Consider the following 23,811-nt stretch of genomic DNA (forward strand, 5'->3'; position numbering starts at 1 on the left):
GTGCCTGAGACAGACTCAGTGGGTGGCTGCTGGAGTGGGTGGGAAGAAGAGGATATGATGAAAGTCGCCCATCACCAGCCCTGGGATCAGCTAAGGACGTGATGGAATGAAAGGGGGTTGTGCATGTGCCAAGTTACCCCACGTTTGTTAATGCAAATTTGGCCCAAGTTCTCAGTTTCCACACTAGTTTGTGTTCAGTGGTGTCTCGAGGGCAGCGTGCCGTTTTTTATTTCTCTTTTAAGCTGCAAAACAAGATCCTTTCCGAGTACTGTTTTCTTAAGAGCTCTTCCGAATGCTCCTGATTCAGCACATTGAATGTCTCAACGGTCCGAGTTCCCTGGAGCTTTCAGTTCCCCTTTTTCCCTGCTCTGAATTGCTTTGAGCCTCTCACTTGAAGTTCCCACCCCATCCCTGTGCCGCAGGCACTGACACCAGCCCTGGCGCTGCTCAACTCCATCCAGCTGCTTCTGGGAGGCTTGCAAGCAGCACCGGAGGTGCAGCTGTGTGCAGCTGTTGTGAGCAGGAGCCCAGCAGTGGCACTGTGCAGGACGGGGAACCCAAAGGTGAGCTCACTTAAGGTCCTTTCAGTATTAAATGCATTTTCTGTTCCTATAGGAATGCCTGGGCTCTGCTGTGCGCTGGGTAATGAAGTGGCCCTGCAGCAACCCTGTTTAGGGGATCTCTCAGGTGCATCACTGTGTTACGTTGTCAGTGAATTCGCTAAGAACGAGCTGTGCATCTGTGCTGTCCCACAGTGAAGAGCAGCCTCCTCTGGCTGCAGTTTGCTGCCCGATGGGATGCGGGAGCGTGCTCTGCTCCTTGCAGTGAGCACTACAGCAGCTGCAGAAGAGCTGCAGCCTGGTGTCAAGCAACAGCTGGGCTGCTTCTGTGCTTTTGCTCAATTCTGCCAATCAGTTGCAGAGCTGCTGTTCTAAGATGGTCAAATTGCTTTCTTTTAATGTGATTAGTCATGTGAATACATGCCTTTCCTATGTATTTGGACTTCCTGGCTTATCTGATCTCCTCACCATTTGGCATGCAGATCCATTAGAAAGCTATTTAAAAAATTAAAAAAAAATCTTGATCCCAACTTTGCTGGGGAAGCAATTAAAAGGAGTAGAAGCAAATTATATGTATACTAAAAACAAAGGGGAAAAGAAAAGCAAGAAAGAAAATTGCATGTGGGGCACAGGGCTGACCCCAGAGAGGAGAGAGTGCTGTTGACTCCTTGTGATTGCACATATTGCAAGCACCAGGAATGTAGTATGATATTACAACCCATGTATGCTTCTGAATGAATTAATATAATGCAAAATGCAGTGTTGATGCTTCCAGCTGCTGTAGCAGTGCTCATAGTGGGGTCAGCACTTACCCAGGCTGACGTCAGGCTGCAGAGAGCCACGGCTCTCAGCTCTGCAGCATCCAACCCTGTCCATCCAGCACTGAAGGAGAGGACGAGCCTGGACGTCCCTGAGCTGCAGAAGACACTGTTGTGATGGAAAGTCCATTGCCAGGTGAGGAGCTTCATATTGCTGTTTTGTAAGTGAAAAATCACATGCAGGGTGTTTCCACGACTGAGTTTTTTCAGGGTTATTTCAATAGTGTTACGCTAAAAGCATGAGATCGGTGCTTTCCAGCTCAATTCTCAACACTGAGGTTTGCACCAACATGTTTAGAAAGCAGAAGAACGACGAAGTTCTGCATTTCTGGCTGCATGGATTTTGACTTGCCATTGATGCAGCACTCGTCTCAGCTGAGCCTGGCTCCATCCCCAGTGAAGGCTTCTCCGGGGAGGACTCCCTAAGTTCACTTCTCTCAGGGAGGTTTTAAATTTGGGCTTAGAGCCGTTTTTATGAGCTTTTTGGAGGAAAATAACTTCTTTGAAGAGCTGCGCGTGAGAGTAGAATCAGTACAAGTCTATCCCCTATTTATCAGGCAGGGCAGTGCAGGGCTTGGCTGCAGGTTTCTGTTGGCAGATGTTTGCAAGCAGGAGGGCACAGCGCTCACCTCTGCACTCTGGTGCATGAGGGTGCATGCAGGGAGCCAGCAGCGCTGCAGCCCTTTCTCAAAACCCCTTCCTGCAGTCAGCTCTGGTGTGGGATCCCAAAGAAAGCTCCAGGCACAGCAATTCAAGATAAGCTCCGTGCCAATAGCTGGGGAGCAAACAGGATCCGTTACCCAGAGCAAATATTGAATTCTCCCATAAACAGTGAACAGAGTCGTAGAATTGTGTATGAACTCCAGCTGTCCGATCCGTGAAATCAGGAAATGATGTCCAAGGGGAAAAGAGCACAATGCATTTGAAGTTGCTTTAATTTTTGGTTTCTGCTGTTTTAAGGGGTTTAAATGCAAAAACACTGTTTGAGGTTCCCTCCCAGCCACCACAGAGGGTTGCTTTGTGGAAACTTTGCTATTTGGCCACGTGGCTGGAGCTGGGTTTAATGTTTCCCAACTCCAAGAATTCCCTGCTCGGTATTTAGGAGGATACAAAAGCACAAACTGGTGTTTTCTTAATTATATTCTCTGGCTATATGAGATCTACAATTTGCTACATAGCATCTGCCACTTAATCCTCTCCCCTTGACTTTTCTATTGTCAGCCTTATGTAGATGCAGAACCAGCTCAAAGCCCCTCCAACAAAGCATCTCAGGATGGCGTGGGATGCATCTGTGACTGCACAGAGGCAGCTCCATGTTCACCTGCATGCTTTCACACTCTTTCCTTTGAATCTCTTCTTGGTTGCCCAATGTAGGAAAGCTCTAGACCTTTGACATGCTATTGGATTTCTCCAAAGTGGAGTTTAGCCAAGTGAATGTATTAATTACCTGTTTTCATTCTGAACAGTGTTGTTTTGTCTCTCATCCTAGCTGGGAAAATGCAGAGAGCATTCAAAAAAGCCTCAAAAATTAGTCAGCAAACCTGGGCTCTCTTATGGAAAAACATTCTGCTGGTGTGGAGGAAGAAAACAGAAAGCTTCCAGGCAAGTGTCTGTTCTTCCAAAGGAAATTTAGGATTTCCACTACTAGTATTTTTATATCACGTTGTTTTTATGTCAGATGATAGGTGAGGAGCCTCAGCTGGCAACGTGGCTCTCTGAAAAATGTCCTCAGTTACAGCTTTTCCTGTGACACTACAACAAGGGCTTGATACAAGGCCAGCTTGCTGCTTTGGTTGCTGATCCCATCTCCACACTGACCAGAACACAATACACAGTGCACAATTGCTGGTGTAAGATTATAGGCAGACTTCATTGGCTCCTGTGCTAGGACATGTTCTTCACTTGGAACAGTCCTCATATTTTAAAATTACAGCTCCTATGAAATAGCTTGTTTATGGAAAGACTACATTTGTGTCTAAATGCTTTGGACCATGCAGGTGGATCCGTGCACGATGAGAAGCCCTTGAGGCAGCACCAGGCACTTCCCATTGCTCCCAAACTCCACATCACTGCACTGCCACTCACCTGTATTCCCCTCCTTTCACCTAGGAGTGGATCACCATTGCGATTCTTCTCTTAATAATACAATTATCATCAAGTGTGATCTACAATTTTAAGCGACAAGAAATCCCTTACAAGTTCCTTGGGCGTTTGGATGACCCCACCTTCAGGGTGAAGGAAGCGACGCTCATCTACACACCTGCAACCAGCACCACCAGGAAAATAATGGGAAGAGTGGCCTCAGACTCTGTGCTGAAGGGTAAAACTGCTCATGTTCTCGGTGCAGATATGAGGCTGCACAGATCCCAAGCGTGGGCACCTCAGCCTTCATTGTGGTGGGAGGGAAAAGGGTTTGAACACTGCTCTGTGAGTGCACAGTGTGGCTGATGTCTTCTCTTGTCTCACTGCTGATCAGTGTTGTTTATTACCAGGTATAACAATAGAAGAGGCCGTAAATGAGAAAAACCTGTCAGCAAGAGGAATTTTGAAGTATGATGCAATCGGTGTTGTTTTTAAGGATGACTTCTCCTACCATCTCAGATTTCAGAGCTACCGTGTGATATCTCCCGTTGATGCCTTTGAACACATTGGTAAAAGGAATGAATGAAACCAGAGAATGTGATTTAGTGGTTGGTAACCCTGCCTGTGGCAATTGGGTTGGAAGTAGATCATCTTTGAGGCTCCTTCCAACCCAAACCATTCAATGATTTCATATTGAAATGAGTTTAGATGGATCTCTGCTGCCATGGCACTCAGATGGGATCAGGTCTGTATGTGAAAAGGAAATATTTTAATTGCAGTTTAAGGACAATGTCAAAGTGTTTTTTAGGAGCACATGTACATTATCCAAAGTCCTTGCTGTCCCTCTCCCTTCTATGCTGGATCATGCAGTGGAAGTGCACACTGTTTGTGCACTAATGCACTTCTAACACGCATTTAATACCTTAAAACATCAACCTGCACACACTTCTATCCAAATTACTTCTTTCTTTGACCAAATGCATTCACAGTTAGTGTCTAGAAGTAACAAAGCAAAACAAAAACTCAGCTTATTTCCAGAGAAAACATCAAGTGAGTTCATTGGTTAACTGGCCAAAAAGAAAGAAAAAAATGTCTTGGAAAACAGATTGTGAGACTATTTCTGCCATGCCCAGCAGTCAGCAGCTCCCCACAGCTGTGCCCACTGCTCTGGGTTTCCTAGAGGTGATGCCCTCCAGCTGGTGGCTTAATTTGGGTTGATTGGCTCTCAGGTGAAACATATTTTCAACCATACACATGTATAAAAATATATATACAAATATATACATATATAAGACTTAATTGTCTTTGTTTCCCCTAGATACCTGCTACAATGTGTCATCACCCTACTGCAAGATTCCTTCGTACTGGTATGGAGGATTCCTGTCCATTCAGTCCAGCATTGATGCAGCAGTCATAGAGGTATGGGCATGATGGAAGACATGGTTTATCCATAGTTATTCATATACTTTGCTTTAAAAAAAAACCAACAAAACAAAACCAAACACATGGAATAACTGTGAGCTGTTGCTGACTTAGAGATTGGAAGCCCATTTCCGGACTTAAAAGGTGTGGAACTTATTTTGTTGCCAAACTATTTTTTTTTTCCCCTTTTATATTTGCACGTTTATACAAAAATTTGAAGTAAAATGAATGAAGACACCATTGCCAGAATCTTTATCTGTGAGGTTTTATTTTTATCACGTTGGTCCATTTCGAAAAATAAATGTGAAGTGTTTAATATGGACCAAAATGTATTTTTCAGTGATAAACTCTTCCATCCATCATGAAAAGATAATCGTCTCCAAATACGGTATTTACAGAGCAGTAAAGCTCCTGCCCTTTAGCTATGCTATAATTGCTTTACAACTTCTGCTCTATTCCTTTTCCATCTGCTTTGTAGGTCATGCCTGTGCTCAGATGCAACATTAGCGTTTATTACAAAAAGATATCAAATTTTGATGGTAATTTACCAGTTTTAAATGTAACATCATTACTGAAATACTAATTATTGTCAAGCCTGTGAAAAGCTGTTTATTGGCTGCTTCATTACGGAATATAAAATTAATGGCTGGCTTCTTTTCTTCAGATGAAAACGAACCGTTCTGTCTGGGAAGAGATGAAATCAATTAGCGGCATCCGTCTGCAATCACCCTTGATCAAATCCATATATAAAGTGAATTACATTTGGTTCACCATTTACAGCATGCTGTGTTTCTCCCCTTATGTGTACTTTCTATCAGTGAAAGTTATCAGAGAGAAAAAGAAGCTCAAGGTGTTAATGAAAGCAATGGGTTTACAGGACATCGCCTTCTGGTCAGTGGCACAGTGTGTTGAGGTTGGGCTTGGTGACCTTTTCCAACCTTAGAGGTTCCATGCTCCAATGAAAAGGGAATTTCTTGTGACTCGTTGGCAGGTTGTCCTGGAGCCTGCTGTACACCATTTACATCGCCATAACGTCGAGTCTGCTGGCAGCAATCACGGTTGGAGAGGTCACCCAAGACCGCAGCTTTTCAGAAATATATTTCCTTTATTTTTTCTACGGCATTGCGTCTGTAAGTCTGCTTTTGTGTTTTTAAACGATGAGTGACTTTTCCAGTTCCTAATTAAAACATCTAAAACTCAGACTGCAGAGTCTAGGGCTGCAAGAATGTAGCAGAAACTTCTCCATTACCTGATTTTCTTGTACGGTTTGTAGGCTGCTGTATCACTCCTGTAGATGACCCCAGATTTTCCCATGTTGTGGGTTCTTTTACCTTGTTGTTGTTGTTGTTGTTGGTTTATTTTTGCTTAATCACTAGCAGAAATGCATCCTGCTGACTGCTGGTTCTCTCTGCTGCAGATTCACTTCTGTTTCATGCTCAGCTCCTTGTTAAAGCAGCCTCATATTACCAGTTTTGTGGGATTTTTCCTTCACATCGTCTTCGGTTCGCTGGGCTTCATGACACTGTTTGAACAAGTGCCACCATCTTTGGAATGGGTCTTTAACCTCTTCAGTCCTTACACCTTTACAGCTGGCATCTCAAAGGTATGCTCAAAACAAAGCCATTTTATCAGGAGCTTTCAGCTTGCAGCACACACAGCTTCTGCCATCTGGCATTGCATCTGCTATATGTGACGTGCATCTCCGTAATGATGCAGTTGTGCCCCTACACCCTAAATGCTTTGCAGGAAGAAAACACGACTCCAAAAAGTAGATGTTAGATATTGGTCAGCAGGAATATTACTAGCTGAACACACTATAAGTTTCCATCTCTGGAAAGCTGTTGCAGCAGTGAGATGTGGCCGGTGGGCACCCAGAGCTGCAGAGCAGCAATGTGTCCAGCTGCTGCCCCAGCCAACACCACAGGCATTGCACTGCTGCTGAGGAGACCTCTGCAAGAGTCCAAGTTCACTCTACTGAGACCCTGCTGATGCTTCTGGTCTTTAAGTCATAGAAACAGTGCCATCATCACAAGTGGACGGGCTTCCTGGGAACAAAAGGCCATGTGACACAGCTGTAGCTTGCACGTCGTATCTCTGGCTAAAGGAAGGGCTGCATCTGATTTGTGCTGTTTTGGTTTTGGTTTTGTTTTTTTTCTACCTAGATTGTAAAATTAGAAAAATATGGACCAACTGTTGCAATGGAGTTGTACCCTTTCTTTAACCAATACAGCATGCTGATCCTGGACAGCATCCTGTATTTACTGCTGGCCATCTACTTTGATAAGGTTTTGCCTGGTAAGTAGAAACATATGTGAAAAACAACAAATTTCAATTTTCTTCTATCCTGCCCCCTCGTCGGGGGAGAGGTGCCAACAGAGCAATGGGATGGAGCAGAGGAAGCCATTATCTGCATGGAAGAGAAGAAAGGCATTGCAGCATTGTGCAGGCCAGGTTGTGGTGCAGCATCTTAGCAGCAGTAGACTGTGCCATGGAGGGCTGCCAACTGGGTTTGCTATCTTGCTCATGAAAAAAAGATGTAGGAAGATCCTGTTTCCCAGCAGAAGGCTGCATGCAGCAAAATAATTTGGCCTCCAAAACAGGCTCCAAAAGGAACCTGACAACTTCCACCATGGCTCTGTGCTGGTCTACATCTGCTGCAATGGCCCCAACCACTTGAAAGGATGTTCTGATGTTCAGGTGTTTTGGTAACCATTGAGATGACTGCTGCCTACATGCAGTTATAGATACAGATGTGTGAGCAGAAATAGCAAAAATTACCCATCCTTTTGCACTGTCAATATGCTGCTGCTGCCCAAGAGCTGTTTGTGGTGTTTATAGAAGCTGAGCTGTAGCAGTGTGGGGGCTGCATTTCACTCTGTTTATTTCTATTTAGGCAAATATGGGGTGCCATATCCCCCCCTGTTCTTCCTCAGGCCGTCATATTGGCTGCAGCAGGACAGCAAGTGCAGCACCCAGCCTGACCCCATCCCTGTCCCTGGCTGTGACACTGAGCCCATGCCTGAGGGCTTCGAGGGGAAGGAGGCCATCAGGTATGGAGAGCAGCTCTGCACGGTGTGAGCGCAGCCATAAAACCCTAAAACACTTTAGAACTTATCTAAAACACTTTAGAACTTATCTAAAGTGATTCCTTCAGATAGAATTACAGAACTGTAGGGGTTGTAAGGGACATCTGTGGATGTGCTCATCCAACCCTTGGTGCTGTTGGGCAGGTCCAGCATGGGGAAGAGGCCAAAAAATGTTCTTCCCACCGTTTTCAAAGGTTACTTCCTTGCCAAAATGGTGCGATTCATTACTAATAGCTTGCTTACCTTTCATTTAGACTATACAACATTAGAAAAATATATGAGAGGAAGGGCAAGAGAACCGAAGCTTTAAGAGGTAAGAGCTGGCTTAGTAATGGCTTTAATTTTATTTTTCACTGGCGATGAACCCAAGCTGTTCTGAAATGTATTGGATGTACCTGATTGTGCTTCCAGCACCGTTAAAATGCATTATGCAACAGTTATTCCTGCTGGGGTAAATCACTGGCAAATTTCTACAAGGTTGTTACCTTTTCCTTTTCACTCCAGGAAAATTACTGTTTATTGCTTTTTGCAATGGCAGAACTCTCCTTGAAAGCTGCGGGCTCGAGTGAAATCACCTCCCAACCCTCCCTGTGAAAATGTAAATTCATCCGGGCAAACACAACTCATTTTTTGGGCCCTAGCTGGAAGCAGGGCTGTTGTCACTGGCTGGGCCTTGGTCCCCCAGCGTTTGTGCATTTGCCAGCTGCAAGGTACGCCAATGGTTGGCAATGTCATAGCACAGCCATGAGATGTTTGCTAAATGCCTTTGTTTAACAAGAACTGACGTCACACTGAAAACATCAGAGCGGCCTCAAAGGTTGATATTGAGTTAAGTACAAAACAAAAAGAAAGCCCACAAAAATCCCAAATGAGTCCTTTTTAAAAGGAAGTGGGATGGCAAAGTCTCCCTAACTGGAAAGGCTATGGTTTCTCCTCTTCCTGTGGGTTCTCTTTTGAGTCATGCTAAAATAAAAGGTTATGAACCTTGCAGGAAACAAGGTCGACGTTTTTCTTCAATTATTTATATGCAGCACATGTTTTCAGATCTGTGTCAGGAGAGATGGTGTCCCTCTATCACACTCAGCAGTAAGCCACAGGCAAAAGTCTGTTAGCCTTGCACGCTTCCACCCTAATAGTGCCGGGTTTCTCTTCTAGGTTTGTCCTTCAGCATTTATGAAGGTCAGATCACTGCATTGCTTGGTCTCAGTGGGTCTGGTAAAACTGCCCTCTTGAATGTGCTCAGTGGATTTTCCAAGCCTTCAGCAGGTAATGACTGGAGAAGAAGAGAAGCTCTCTAGTTTTCAAGCATAAATAAGCAAAAAAGTAATTTTTCCTTCAGTCCTCCAATCTGGCCTATTGTAAGCACAGATTGCTCCTTCAGCATTGAGCTCCATGGATTTTCTCTTGTGTGTGAGCACATGTGGATGATTATTTCTCCCTCTAGATGTCCTGATGTTTTCCATGAGCTGTATATCTTTGGGAAATACATTTTATTTTGTCAGCTATACATTTCTATATATACTGCATATGACATTTGTTTCATTTATTCCTATGTGCAGGTTCTGCAGTGATTTACAACTACAAGGTGTCTGAAGTACAGGATATGGAAGGAATTCAGGCAGTGGTTGGGATTTGCCCACAGTTAGATTTACATTTTGAAGCCTTAACAGTGAAGGAAAACTTGAGAATTTTTGCTCACGTCAAGGGGATTCAGTGGAAAGAAGTAGAGCAAGAGGTAGGAATCACTGACCTCTATCACACAGCATCTTGGACGGTTTGTTGGGCTACATTCGTAATACTTTCCCACATTAACCTGTTCTGCAGAAATTAGAACAGTTGTAATTTAGAGATGTGTTTTTAATTCTTATCCTATTGTCCTGAAAGTCAGAATTCAGATTTGCAGTATTTTTCTCGCAGCAAATCCATTTAAAAACATATAAGTATTAAATTCAGAAGTTGTCTTCTCCTGCACTTTGTATGAATCAGAATATGACCAGTTCTGCATGTTCTTCTTTTCATGTGTTCCCAAGGTGCAGAAAGTCCTGGTACAGTTGGACCTCGCCGACCTTCAGGATGTCCACGCTGACTCTCTGAGTGGGGGACAAAAAAGAAAACTCTCTCTTGCAATTGCAATTTTAGGGGATCCCCAGGTAGGCACCAGTCCTACCCCAGGCATGGTTTTGGTATGCAGACATCTGTATTCCTTTGCCCTTGTGCTCTGAAAGCCTGACTCACTTGGCTGCCAGAAGGAATGAGGAATCCAGGTGAATGAGAACTGTATTTTAAACGAAAATGGTAATCATATTCACATAGAAAGGGTAAAAATATTGAAAGCTCGATAAAAAATGGCCAGCATTTGAGGACGCATTGTGTTCTATTGGGTGAGAGGACAACAAGCACGGAACAAAGCCTGCCAACACAATGGCTTGTATGCATGACACCTGCTCTCACCTTGCAGGTGCTGCTCTTGGACGAGCCAATGGTGGGGCTGGATCCCTGCTCCAGGCACCACGTGTGGGAGCTGCTGGCCGAGCGCCGGGCTGGCCGTGTGACACTCATCTGTACACAGTCTGTGGAGGAGGCTGATGCTTGTGCCGGTGTGGAAATTGGGGATTCCCTACTTGGATCCCACCCTTGGGGTTCTGCTGTGATGCCGTCTGCACTTGTTTGGGTTTTGTCCAGTAGCAACCACAAAATCTTGCAGTTGAGCAAAGGCTCATCCTCTGCCCCAGGTGTCCTTCCTAGGCCTTGCTCATGCTCTGCATGAGGGTGAAGACTCCCATAGGCTTAGCACCCACTCCAATTAATGACCTTTCTTGGATTGGTATCTTTCTCATTTCTTTATTTATCTTGGGCTGCATGGGGAATTTTGTAAGAATATATAAGCAGGAGACTAGCCTGGTTCTACTCCTCTTGACTTCACTATGAAAGTATCTCTGGAGTTCTGAAAGAGCAGAGGTAAGGTCAGACTACTGCCTTGTTGTAAATCCCCACTAAATCTCTATGTTCCTACCTCCTCAGATCGGAAAGCTTTCCTTTCAAATGGGAGATTACAGTGCGTTGGCTCATCTCTGTACTTGAAGAGAAAATGGGGAATTGGCTATCACTTAAGGTGAAATCCTTTTCTTTTTGGTCATCACTCTTTTTATGAAAAGCTTCTGGTTGATGTATTTTCTCATAGAGTCTATGTTTCTATGGTGTTTTCATACAGAGAAATAAAAATCTTGACAATCCATTTTAGGAGTCTTTTCAGGCTGCCAAGTCTATCTTGCCTTGGATAGCAAGCTGCTTTTCTTTGGACCCAATCCTGAGAGCTCTGAGTATGCAGCTAAGATGACTTTGCAACCTCTTTTGCAGCCAAAAGGGGACCAGAGTAGAATGAACAGCAGCTCCCACATTCTCTATGGTGCCAGAGTGACTTACAGTGGCTTTAATGTAAAGTTGCTTTTCATTGGATTTAAATTTCTGTGTTCTCGGTTAAGCAGTGCTGGCCAGGATCGTTATTCTTCACCTCAACTATTTATTGCATGCTTGGTAAAACCAGGGGCACGGCAGATGTCTGTGGATAATTCCCACTGAACTGCTGCCTGGTTTTGGAGGTTTCCCTATGGCTTGAAGAATAACTGCTGGCTTTGTCTCTTAAATGGATGAAGCATGCATCGCTTTTTTTTGTTTAATACTCTTGCAATCACTCTTTAATACAAACAGGATGTGCATAAATGATCAGTGTGACCCTGGGCTTGCATCATCCCTGGTCAGGCGGTACATCCCCAATGCTGTGCTCAAAGGGCGGGACAGGGATGAGCTGTGTTACATGCTGCCTCTGGAAAATACCAAGAGTTTCCCAGGTAACAAAAGCCTGCCGTTGCATCGAGGTTGTATGGGGATGCCAGATCTGAATGCTAAGGGAGCCCAGGTGTTGGGCTGAGCTGGTTCACTTTGTCACACAGATCTGCTTGGCCACCTCGACAACGGCCTCTTGCTGGGCGTTGTTCATTACGAGGTCAGCAGGACAACCCTGGCAGATGCTCTCCTGAAGTTGGAAGGCAAGGAAGATATTGATCACAAAGGTAAAGCACTGATTCCTTTCTGCAAGATCAAGCGTTCGTATTTTGTTTTCAGTTTAAAAAAATAGGCGTGAGTTTCTGTTGAATGTGATGTTTTGCTGTTCTTGGCAGGTCAAGAGTTGCAGTTGTATAAAAGTTCAGATTTTCTTTGATAACGGCTAACTTCCCTGAGAAGTCTGAATGATTCAGGCTTAATTTGCGACAGGCTTCTAAACACAAGGACTAAAGAGCGATGTTGTAAAGGTTTTGCAGGAAATATCCTCCCTGGAGCAGGAGGTGGGAAAAGACAATCTAGTCAAGGGCAGTTCCCAAGGCCAGGGAAGACATCGCATGTTTGGTCACACAAGCTCAGGTTCAGCCGCTCTCAATTCACCAACATAAATTAATTCTGATTACCCAATGGCCTTTTTTCTGCCATTTTGTCTTCTCTGACTAAAATAGAAGCACTTCTATTCAGAACTGAAAACCCGTTTTTATTGCTTGTGCTTAAAACACGTGCTTTGGAAGCTCATTGTGGATAATGGTGTTTGTCATGGTGAACGTGCAGAAAACCTGAAGGAGAGCGACCAGAACTTCCTGGGCTTTTCTGAACCTGCACACACAGCAGCAAGTGGCATGGAGCTCTGGAGGCAGCAGGTCCTCGCCGTGGCCAGAGTTCGTTTCTACAGATTGAGGCACGATGGAAAGCTTCTCCGGTCCCTGTAAGCACTGAGCCCTGCAGCCCCTATAGTGACTCGTTGCTTTGCAGAGGTTTTGGTCCCTGGGTTGACTGATGGAAAGCTTAAAAACTGCTGGAGTGGTTTGGAAGCTGAGAAGTAGGTGTTGGTTGTGTAAAAGTTGCAGTGATAAAAATAGAACTTCCTGATAGAGCTCTGAATTGTTTAAGTATATTTCCCAGCTTTAAATTTCTTCTTGATTTTGCTACGTGAATCACACCAGTGCTTAACGGTGCAATTCCCTGGAGCCACTCATGGTCTGTTTTTCCATCTAGATTGCTGTTCTTTGGAGTATTTATCATCCAGATGCTCATGTTTTTCTTTGGTTTCAATCTATGGAACAAATCCATCTCAGAACTGACAGCCAGCAAGTATTTTCTTCCCGCTCAGCCTCCCACTCAAACTCAAAGCAAGGCAACAAATCTTCTCATCTTCAATGACACAGGTGAAGAGCACATGATGCTGATTGGCATTCTGCATTACTCTGAGTGCTCTTGGAGCTGAAAGGGCATCTTTGCATTCTGTTTTCTGCATGGTCCTTTATAGGTCTGTGGATCTGGGGGGTGCTTTGTTTTGAGTGGACACAAATCCAATTTTAGTGGTGATTAATGAGTAGCTGATATGAAAAAGAACCATGGATCAGCTAATTTTTTTTTAAAAACGACAATACATGAAGTATGGAAATGTGCTGTCTAACAAGTTTCGTTCAAATAGGAAAGAAAAACAGAGGAAATAGAAATTGATTCAGATTCTAAATGAGTGTTTTAGCATTATTTGGTTTTGCAAGCGAGAGTTTGTCTATAAAAAAAAAAAACTGATTGTATTAAAAACCTAATTCTAATTTGTGTTCTTGACATTAATTCAGGATCAGAAATAGAGGATTTCATTGCTGCTTTGAAGATTCAAAATATAATGCCAGAAATAACTCTCGAGAAAAACATCACAAGCCTGCCACAACATAATGGAGCTATAAAGATATCCCTGGAAGGCAAGGTGAAGGATGTTATTTTATTCTTTTGTCCTGTACATCAATAGGATTCTCTGATGTTATGTTTATATGGGATGCAGTGAAATAGAGCAGCCAAAGGAGAAAATTTATTTGACGCATTAAATATTATCAGTAATCCTGTTGGTGAGAAGCCAGGATCATGGCAATCTTTGGAGAAAAGTATTAATGCAAGTCATCTCTGCTTTTCTCCATAGGTCATGATTTCCACCCATTGCTTTGCTCGTGGTGCCCTTCAGTACTCAGCCACGTCTCTAATAAAACTGACTGCACTTTTCATTGCTTTCCTCCACAATTCTCGAAGCTCACGCAGGCACAAAGCTGACGTCTTTCCCTCTCACACTTTCAGCACCGCCACTACACGCTCATGTGCGGCGCGGAGCCCATCAACTGCTTCCCTGTGCTCATCAACACCCTCAGCAACACCTTCCTGAGATTCTTCAATTCCACAGCACGGATCCGCATCTGGAGCCATCCCTTCTCTAGAGTGAGCATCCTGCCAAATTAGTGTTGGAAATTACTTGAAATGGCCAAAAAGCTGAGGGTTGGAGAGGAAAGACTGGCTGGACCACAGTGTTTCCAGGGATTGGCTGGGGTCTGTGCTCCACTCAATGGGCACGTTAAATACTGGGGCCATTTGCTGTAAATTTCTACCATGGTGTTTCTTAATAAGGTTTTGGTACTGTATGACATTCAAGCTCGTGCTATGTGTCAATAAGGTAGGATTACAGCAGCAGTATTTTCAATTTGCTTCAGCATCAGAAATGTGTTGCCTAACCTCAACAGTTTACAGCAATTCCAATACCTCCTGCAAATTTTAAGATGGTAAATGCTTTGTTTATTGTTTTGTATTCTTCAGCACAAAGGGATTACTGTGATTACATACTTGTCCTATGGCTCATTTGTGTGAATGTCAAGCTTGCTAATTTTCTCTGGACAGCTATTGATTATGATTTCTGAATTTCTCTTCCGTAGGCAGAAAACCCAGAAGCAGGCCGTGGTATTTTTTTTCTCAGTGTTGCTTACATGCTGATCTGGGCTGCTGGTTTGCCTCCTCACTTTGCAGTGAGCAGCGTGGAGGATTACAAGGTAAAAGGCATGCTCTGAAAGTGGTCTTGCACAAGGAGAAATGAATGGAAACACACTGTCCCTGTCCATTAGTTGAACTATTTGGGTGTTTCATCTATAAAGACTTGGGAGTCAGAAAGATATTTTTTTTTTCATTTTTCCTTGAGAATGATATGCTTTTTAGCAACAGTTGGACTAAGATAGAATTGAAGGAATTTGAAAGAGAGAGGAATGCTCAGCTGGGAAGGAGAAGCAAAGGCAATGGAGAAGGATGAGGAGGAGTGGGAATGGCATTTGATGCTCTGCTGAATCTCCTCCTTCTCCCCTTTCCATCACAGAAAAAGGCTCGTGCCCAGCTGCGGGTCTCGGGGCTCTTTCCCTCGGCATACTGGTGTGGGCAGGCACTGGTGGACGTCCCACTCTTCTGGGCCCTGATGTGCCTCATGTTCATAGTCGTGCTGCTCTTCAACCGCATCTGCCCCATGGAGGCTTTCATCATCCTGCCCATGGTGCGAAAATCCCCCTCCCTCATCCCACACCGTGTGACCACGATTGGCTGATGCTGATGTACTCAGTAATTTAACCAAACAAACCGCTGTAAGCAGGATTTGGTGTATCCACATCGATTTCCTTGCCAGTGACATCCTTCTCTCTTTAGGTCTTCAGTGCCATTGGTTACGGAGTTTCTCTCATCTTCCTCGTCTATTTGATCGCCTTTATGTTTCGCAAGCGTCGAACCAATCGTTACCTGTGGTCTTTTGTCTTCGTTCTGGTAAGAGGAGGGAATCTTCCCCCTGTAACATTTGATAACACATCTTGCCATTTGAGGTTTCACTTTGAATGCGTTAAGATTCAACAGAATAACCCAGATCAGTAACAAGCAGCCTAGTTTTTAGTAACAGGATGCATAAATATTGGAAACACTTTTTCTGCTTTATTCCAGGTGAACTTCACTCTCCATATGTTCAGTAACAGCTATGTTTTCTTCTACATCTTCTCCACTTTGGTGCCCCCATATCCACTCCTGGGCTGGTTGATTTTCTCTACAAGAGTAAGTCCATGTGCCAGTAGAATCAAAAGTTGCCCCCAACTACCCAGAAGATAAAGACAAAGAAAATGGGATAAGAAAAGCTCTGGGCTAGGGAGTGAGGGAAGAGATCAAGAAAATTTGATTTATTGATCCTTTACTTGATGGGAAGGTCAGTCCCTACAGCTCACACACCTGCACTGAGGTACACTGTGCTTGGCAATTTTTCTGACTGATACTGTTTTTTTTCTTGTAGCACCTATCATTTATTTCCAGTAGTAATCTTCTTCGTGATAAATGGAGTAACATCTTGGTTGCTGTCTTTGCAGTAAGGAACAATTTGATGATAATTATTTTGGAATAGATGCTTGTTCTGACTTACATTGAGTTTGCAAAAGTCTTGCCACTAATAAATCGTGGGTTATGTGGTGGAAGTTTCACCCTGAATGTTGTTGGGGGGTACAGTGAAGTAATCATAGGCTTGTCTCATGGGACTCCCACATGCTGCAACATATGTGGAAAAATGGTAGGGAATTAAGCGGACTTCAGGCAATAAGTGAAAGATGTTATTAATTAATCAGCCTAATGCTGCATCTTCAAAAGAAAGATGTGATTTCAGATCCTGTAGGATGCCTCCAAGATTTTGTCAAGGTGCAGATTATCTGAACCAAAACTGGAGCAGTGTAAAGTCAGGGCTGTTGCAAGTGATCTGCATTCGAGATGGAAACATCTGTTCTTTCCAATAGCTGAAGTAAACTGTGGGGCCAAGCATCCCTTTATAATTAAAATTAATTGTGTTGTTACCTTTCTCCGTGCAAACCTAACTCATTGCTGTCTTCCAGCCTTACATCCACAGTGTGTTGTTTGGGTTTCTGCTGTGCTGCTTGGAGATACGATATGGAGAAGCAGTTGCAGAACGTGATCCCATCTTCAGGTGAGTACTGGGTGCACTGGGAGCAGCTGGCATGGCACTCACGGGCAGGCCCAGGGCTGTGCCAGGTGGGACCAGCCTGCCTCACCCTGATGGCAGTGGAACGGGATGAGTAAGCCCCAAAGTACTTTGCAAAGTGTGTGCAAAGCCCACATTTTCGGTTTTAACCAGTTTAGGGGAGGAAATTGAGAATGGAGGAAGGAAATTTTTATTCCTTTAGATCATTATGGATCTGAGGCTTGATTTGCTCCATTTCCTTGAGTGTGTATCCAGGCAAACATCCACCTAGTGTGTTGCAATAGAAGGTCAATTGAAACACAGTGTCCTAGGAAGAATAGCAAATGTGATCTGAGCTCTTTTGGTTACGTTTGATTGCTGAGCTTTTAGGACATTTCACTGTAGCCATCTACATTAATAGTTACAAATTGAAATCCAACATTTTACCTCCTTCCCAAAAGCATCAGTAGATGCTTCTCTACAGGACAGATTTCTCCTAAAGTTCAATCAGACCAAGATCTTCTGCTAACCACTTACCTGTCACCAGAAGTGTGGGACAGACCTCCCAAATCACATGGGAGAAGACTTGTAATAGTGTTTGATTGTTAAATATAAAGGAACGGGACTCAGGTAGTTGTTGGATGCTGAAACAGCTCCAAAATCCTGTCCAGTGTGTTTGTGTGACCAGGTAATTGGCATGTGTTGAATGGGGGGCTGGTCAATATTACTGGTGAAACACAAAATGAAGCTGACCTTTATTTTCTCATGTGTGCCAGTGCAATTAATTCTTCTTGCCCTGCAAATAAATATGAAAAATGAAAATGAACAATTGCCACCTGTGGCACAAATTCAAACAAACCATGCTGAGTATTGCATTGGTGCTGCCCATGAAATAAATTCATAAAGCCCTGTAAACATGAGCATTTCCAGAAGGGCTGCGTGGTGACCCCATCCCTGCCTGCAGGATCCAATGGAGAAGAGCCCTCCCCCCCCACAACAGTGACCCACCAGGGCAGGAGCCCCCCGAGGTGCAGGCAGAACGGAAGCGGGCACGGAGTGCAGCAGGCTCCCTGCAGCCTGAGGTGAGCTGGGCACGCGGTTTCTTCAAGCAGTATTACTTAATGGTGAGAGCAGATGAGGTGTTTCATGACAGTTTCTATTCCTGCTTGGTCTGTGGACTGCTGTGGTCTTGGTCTTGCAGGAGTCAGTTATCGTTGTCAATGGTCTGCGCAAGGAGTATGAAGACAAGAAAGCCTGTTCCATCTTTAAGAAAAAGAAGAAAGTTGCCGTCAAAAATCTTTCATTTTGCGTTAAAAAAGGTTGGAGTACCTTGCTGTGCCTTCCCACCAATAGAAAAGCCTATGGAGACTTTGTTTTTGTTAGAATTCCCTCTAAAACCCAATGCAGGCAGCACTGCAGGGTTCATGTCCCTTCCAACTCAAGCCATTCTATGATTATATCCTCTTCCGCCAATCAGAGCTTCAATTTACTGGAATAATTTAACAAATGCCATTTAATGAATACATTCTTATACTGTATTTTGAGGGATTGCTGGGCTCCTAGAGGACAAGGTCTTAATAACAATTATCACCATTTACGTTTGTTGCACATTTGTTCCAGGAGAGGTGTTAGGTCTGTTAGGACCTAATGGAGCTGGGAAGAGCACAACTATACGCATGATTTCTGGAGACGTAGCAGTGACTGCTGGGGAGGTAGGAGGCTCCTTTGAGGCAGCGGGGGGTAGCCTTGATGCTTTCCTAAGTGAAGGTTGTGGTAAGAGAAGCTGGCAATGCAGCCCCTAATTCAGGGGATTTGTGTGCGTGCAACTCTGCACATGGACAGAAGTAAGAAGGAGGTGTTGATGCACGCAGAGCATGTTCTACTTTCATCAGAATCAATGTTAAAGACTTAAGGGTTTGAGCTACACGAAATCTTCAGGCTGCATTTGAAATCTGTCTTGATATTTTCTAAGCACTGCAAGAAATGTTGACATGTTAAAAAGGAATGACGCTCCCTGAAAAGCCTTGCAAAACCAGGAAATTGAAAACGAATGTGAGCTGGGTTGAGCCAGTAACAACCCATCACTTAATTATGCACACAATGATTAATGACATACGGTGGGGGGGAAATACCATTGCTATTACAGATTCGGGGTTGAGTATTTGAAAGAGAAAAGTGTTACTGGGCGATGATGGTTTCACACTGGTGCTATTCCCCACAGTCTGATGGTAGTAAACACCATTTGGCTTTGCACAAACAGCACCCTGGGTGAGGAGAAGCTGTGCTAAAAGGGGGTGGTCACAGGAATGATAGTCGGTTCCTTTTCCTTGAGGACCACATTGCTTCCCTGCAGCGCAGGAGAAAACAGTGGCATTTCCAAAGGGCTCGCTGCTTTCCCATAGCTGGGCACTGTCTCTGCAGGTGCTGCTGCAGGGCTGCAGGGCCGTGGTGCTGGGTTGCTGCCCACAGGAGGACCCGCTGTGGCTGGACCTCACCGTGCTCCAGCATCTGGAGGCCTATGCTGCTGTGCGAGGGGTGAGGGGAGAGGATGCAGCTGTGCTCATCAGCCGGTAGGCAGCCAAAGGATTCTTGTTTCCTCTCTCTGGAGGTATCAGATAGGAAAAGGCTTTCTGCTAACGGTTGGCACAAGGAAGACAAAGCACCTTACTTCTTGCATTTAGCTGCGTTTACAGTTTTGAATTTCTGTAACAAATTTGTAAATTAGGAGTAAAATCATTAAGTAACCCCCAGTGATGCACATCAGCTGAAGGCTGCTTGTCAGCCCATGGTTCCTCAGCACCCCTGGCTGTAGCATCAGCACACAGGGACGGTCATGTCAACGTTTTTCCTTTCTATCCCCGCAGTGCAGCCAAGGCCTTGGACCTCCAGAAGTGTTTAAAAACCCCAGCGAGGAGGCTGTCTGCTGGAGAAGCCAGGAAGGTCTGTGTTAGGTTTCTCCTTGGTGCTTGAGCAGGACCTGCTTTTCTTGCCTTGAGTGCGATGCACACATTCTAGCTCAGGAGCACATTGAGTGAGAGCAGAACACACTCCTGGGTGTTGTAAAACTTCATATTTTTTGTTTCACAACATAGCAATTTTCTTCTTGATTGAAATTCAGTCTTGAATTACAGTTTCTGGAAACCCGGTGTGCTGATGGCAGATCCCAAGGCTTTGGAGGGAGTGGGTGCCTGGCATGGCATGGTTCCATCAATGGCTTTTCAATCCTGGCAGGATCCTCCACTCCCTCCCTTCTCCACATTGTGCACTAAATAAATGTGAATCACAATTAGATTGATGAGGGTGATCACCTCTTCATGCCCTGTGGTTTGCATCTGCCTGTAGTCAGGATGGAAAATATCTTTCAGATCATTGGCAGATGTGTGTGGTTTGGTAAAGCTTAGTTTGGGAGATTAAAATGTTAAGTCAGAACACGAGGTGGGTTTACTGAATCCCTGTTCCTCTGTTTTTTTGTAATCAAGAGCTTCAGCTTCTATAATATTGACATGGGATAAAAGATATGAGGTGACTCACCATCTTCAGTGCATTAGTGCAGCTTAAACGCTGACCTGGCTATGTGTCTTTCCCATTCCAGCTGTGTTTTGCACTGAGCATCCTGGGGAGCCCAACGGTGATGCTTTGGGATGAGCCATCGGCAGGCATGGACGTGGCAGGGCAGCACTGCCTGTGGTGAGCAGTGCCTGGTGTAGGAATGGCTGGGCAAGGAAGGGCTCCTTGGTGGCTGCGGTCATCTGTGTTACCCCAGTGCACAGGGGTTGGGTATCACTCACCTGATTCCTCATCAGGCAGGCAGTAAACCTTTGCCAACCTTCGTATTGAATCTTAACAAAAAAAAAAAATCTGAGTAGACTCCATCTGAAACCATGCATTTGGCAGAAAAGATAAAAATCTCCTCTACTTCAGAGCGTGAGGAAAAAAATAGAGGTACTTTTTCCCCTCCATCATTCAGGCTTAGTGTTTTGCTGTCCTTTTTCTGTAATAGTTTTATCTGGAACGGTAAAATTTGGATTGTTGTTGACGTGACGAATTGCAGTTAGCATCCACTTGTCATCTTCAAGCAGGACAGATGAAACCTTTCAAATAACCATGGGCTTATTATTTCATAGGATTGTGGAATCAGTAAGGTTGCAAAATCACAGAATCACAGAATGGCCAGGGTTGGAAGGAATGAATCTCCAACCCTCCTGCTGCATGCAGGGCCACCCACCTTCCTATTTAATACTAGACCAAAAAAAAATCACTAAGATCACCAAGCCCAACCATCACCCCATCCCCACCGTGCTCGCTGACTGTGTCCCTCAAAATCTAATTATTCCTTGGCCATTCTGGGCTGATTTTATTATACCTTTGGCTGTTCTACAAGGTAATTGTGATCCCTCTGTTCCCAGGAAAGCCATCCAGGCTGCTGTGAGGAGCAAGGAGTGTGCAGCTGTGCTGAGCACACACTGCCTGGAGGAGGCGGCGATGTGTGACCGCGTGGCCGTGCTGGTGGCGGGGCAGCTGCGGTGAGCACCGGTGTAGCAACATGCAACATTGGTTTTCAGTCTTTATTTACGTTTATTTATTAAGACAATGGTCTCCCAGGTGTGTAATGGACACTGTTTTCCAAGGACATGGCCTTTATAGCAGCGTAGTGTAATTAATATAATGAATAAGAGGATGTATGTCTGCTGCTTCTATTCTGTGATTGCTTTATTTGCTGCTGTGGATGGTTTGAGTGCTGTTTTTCCTCCTCTGCAGGTACATCGGTTCCCCTGAGGAGATGAGAAGGAAGTTTGGCACGAGTTACATCCTGGAAGTCCAACCAAAGGACGTGGGGCAAAGCGATGCTCTCCATAGTGAAATTGTGCACCTCTTCCCTGGCGCAGCTCGGCAAAAAAGGTCCTGGACACATGCTGGGATGCACTGACCCTGCTCAGTCATTCAGCCAGGAATGCAGGAATCCTACAAGCACACCTATACCTTGGTGCTCTCACCATGATGATGTGTTCACTTTCTATTACTTTTTCAGGATTTCTTCTTTGCTCATCTACAAGATACCAAAGGAAGATGTACTACCTCTATCCCAGGCTTTCTCCAAGCTAGAAGCAGGTACAAGGAAATAAATAAATCAGTATGAAGATTGCTTTCAAATTGTTTGTATGGATTTGTATTTAAGGATGCCTTCTCCATTGATCTGCAGCTAAACAGAATTTCAGGCTTGACGAGTACAGCTTGTCTTTGCACACTTTGCAACAGGTATGTTGGTTTAGAATGGAAATGTCAGGAATTTGTTTCTGAGAAATGATGTTCTATGGATGCAAAGCTATCTCAAAAAAGTTCAAATCCTGCTGTTAATTTTGAAATAACTTCCAGAACTGACAAACTGATACTGATCTCTTAGAGAAAAGTGTTGATTGAATTGCTTGTGTGTGAGAAAGCTGTGTGTACAGGAAATGTATTTCACAATATAGTACAGAAGATGACATATGCCTTGTTGGGGAAAAAAAATATATAGGCCAGAAGTAGAAACTGTGTGTACAGAAAACAAAGCCATCCCATGAGCAGCGTTAGTACCATCAGTCCCAGGCCATAATGGGGCTGTTTCCCCTGTGGTGCCTTGCAGGTGTTCATGGACTTCAATGGGGACCTGGAGGAGCCCGACCTGGAGGCAGCAGCTGAAGAGGCTGCAGAGCAGAGGTTGCTCCAGCCCTGAGCCCTGGGAGACATGGAGGAATATTTTCAGCATCTTCAGTCAGTGTTACCGACGTGTTGGGTTGGGGACTGGGACTCACGTACCTGCATCGCATCACGTGGAGCTCAGCGGACGCCCTGCAAAGAAAAGAAGAGAGAATTATTATTGTAATAAATAAAGCCTTTATCCTTTAGCAACTGGTGCCTGCCATCCATCTGTATGAGATGACTGAATCAACTGTGCTGAGCCATAATTTTGCAGGGCTGTATTGCTGATCTCAAGGCAGACCAGGGGTTTCCTTGAAGGAACTCCTCTGCAAGCTCAGGGAGAGCTCTTAAGCCTCCCCAGCTCATGGACACCAGAAGTTCGGCTTGCTTGGGGATAAGTCCTGTCTTCCTGGCTGGTGTCACACAGCCAACAAGTGTGGAGATTTCCATGGAGTTTTTGACCCCAAATCAGTGTCTCAGCCACCCTGATCCATTTGTGGTCTCTACTGCACAGAGAGAGGAAAGGATGCCAGGGTTTGAGTGCTTCTGCAAGCTCCTGGTGCTTGGGATGACACAGACATTGCACAGTCTGACACTGTGTTGATGGGGAGATGGGGTGGGCACCTGGCTAGCACCCACCTCTGCTGCTCAGAGAAGAGAAGGGGTAGGCAGCAGCAGATGTCTTCTCTTGATCACCTGCTTGCCAAGGCTGGCTCTAATGAGAAGATCATAATAACAGAAGTTTCCTCAGGCCATGGGGTGTTTCTCCATATTACCAATTGCTCTGTTTCCCTGCTCCACCAGCCTTTGGGACTGGAGATTTGGGTGATGAGGTAACATCATCATGAAGGACGCAGCTGTGAGACCCTCACCCATGCTGGAGCTCCCTGAGGCACTTGGATGCTGGATACAAGTGCAATGAAGTGGGTACAAGGGGCATGGATGAGGCAGGTGTGGATGATGCAGGTGAGTTATACAGATGCAGGTGAGTTACACAGGATGTAAATGACTGCACTTAGCCATGGGCTGCTCCTGGTGGGGCAGCTTCCCAGTTGGGCCACTCCACACCACTCCCAAGAGCTGCTTTCCATATGGATCTCCATCCACCTCAGGAGTTGAGTAAGGACATCCTTGCTTGAGAGTTGAGACCCTCTTCTCTTCATTTCCCCACTCTTTGCAAGGTGATGTAGTGGCATACTCTGCGTCCTCCTTTACAGCACCTCGAAGCATATCTGGGTCTGGCTGTAAAACGTGTGAACGTCTTTTAAACGCTAAAGCAGAGGGAACATCCCTGCCTCTGTCCCATCCCAGCTCCTGCATCCCACCGCCGCCGCGGGGCAGACGAGTTCCGC

The 23,811-nt window shown here is 44.8% G+C and overlaps 1 protein-coding gene and 1 long non-coding RNA gene across 2 annotated transcripts; both read left to right on the top strand.

Moving 5' to 3' along the window:
- Positions 1-302: 302 nt before the first annotated feature.
- On the top strand, positions 303-3,010 carry LOC128082953 (uncharacterized). Its single transcript, XR_008207902.1, has 3 exons — positions 303-563; positions 1,321-1,514; positions 2,868-3,010. It is a non-coding gene; the product is annotated as an uncharacterized LOC128082953 (long non-coding RNA).
- Positions 3,011-3,549: 539 nt separating this feature from the next.
- On the top strand, positions 3,550-22,669 carry LOC128082949 (ATP-binding cassette sub-family A member 9-like). The gene is made up of 36 exons (XM_052687668.1): positions 3,550-3,698; positions 3,871-4,029; positions 4,779-4,879; positions 5,547-5,773; positions 5,874-6,012; positions 6,300-6,485; positions 7,045-7,177; positions 7,776-7,932; positions 8,223-8,281; positions 9,124-9,234; positions 9,528-9,703; positions 9,999-10,118; positions 10,427-10,565; positions 10,990-11,080; positions 11,677-11,816; positions 11,919-12,038; positions 12,583-12,736; positions 13,027-13,196; positions 13,617-13,744; positions 14,733-14,846; positions 15,164-15,334; positions 15,484-15,597; positions 15,769-15,876; positions 16,109-16,180; positions 16,695-16,786; positions 17,745-17,862; positions 17,982-18,099; positions 18,401-18,492; positions 19,202-19,350; positions 19,645-19,720; positions 20,373-20,467; positions 21,187-21,303; positions 21,539-21,679; positions 21,810-21,889; positions 21,981-22,036; positions 22,404-22,669. The coding sequence occupies exons 1-36, from the start codon at positions 3,665-3,667 to the stop codon at positions 22,491-22,493; spliced, it is 4,347 nt and encodes a 1,448-aa protein (XP_052543628.1). The 5' UTR covers positions 3,550-3,664; the 3' UTR covers positions 22,494-22,669.
- The last annotated feature ends 1,142 nt before the right edge of the window (positions 22,670-23,811 follow it).

The sequence above is a fragment of the Tympanuchus pallidicinctus genome, unplaced genomic scaffold, assembly GCF_026119805.1.
Source record: "Tympanuchus pallidicinctus isolate F22 unplaced genomic scaffold, pur_lepc_1.0 scaffold23, whole genome shotgun sequence".
Classification (NCBI taxonomy): Eukaryota; Metazoa; Chordata; class Aves; order Galliformes; family Phasianidae; genus Tympanuchus; species Tympanuchus pallidicinctus.

Excerpts from the sequence above, each read along its gene's own strand:
- LOC128082949 (XM_052687668.1), top strand. The coding sequence starts at position 3,665 with ATGGGAAGAGTGGCCTCAGACTCTGTGCTGAAGG. Across the intron at positions 3,699-3,870 it reads CTCAGACTCTGTGCTGAAGG|GTATAACAATAGAAGAGGCC; the intron begins GTAAAACTGCTC and ends GTTTATTACCAG. Across the intron at positions 4,880-5,546 it reads TTGATGCAGCAGTCATAGAG|ATGAAAACGAACCGTTCTGT; the intron begins GTATGGGCATGA and ends TCTTTTCTTCAG.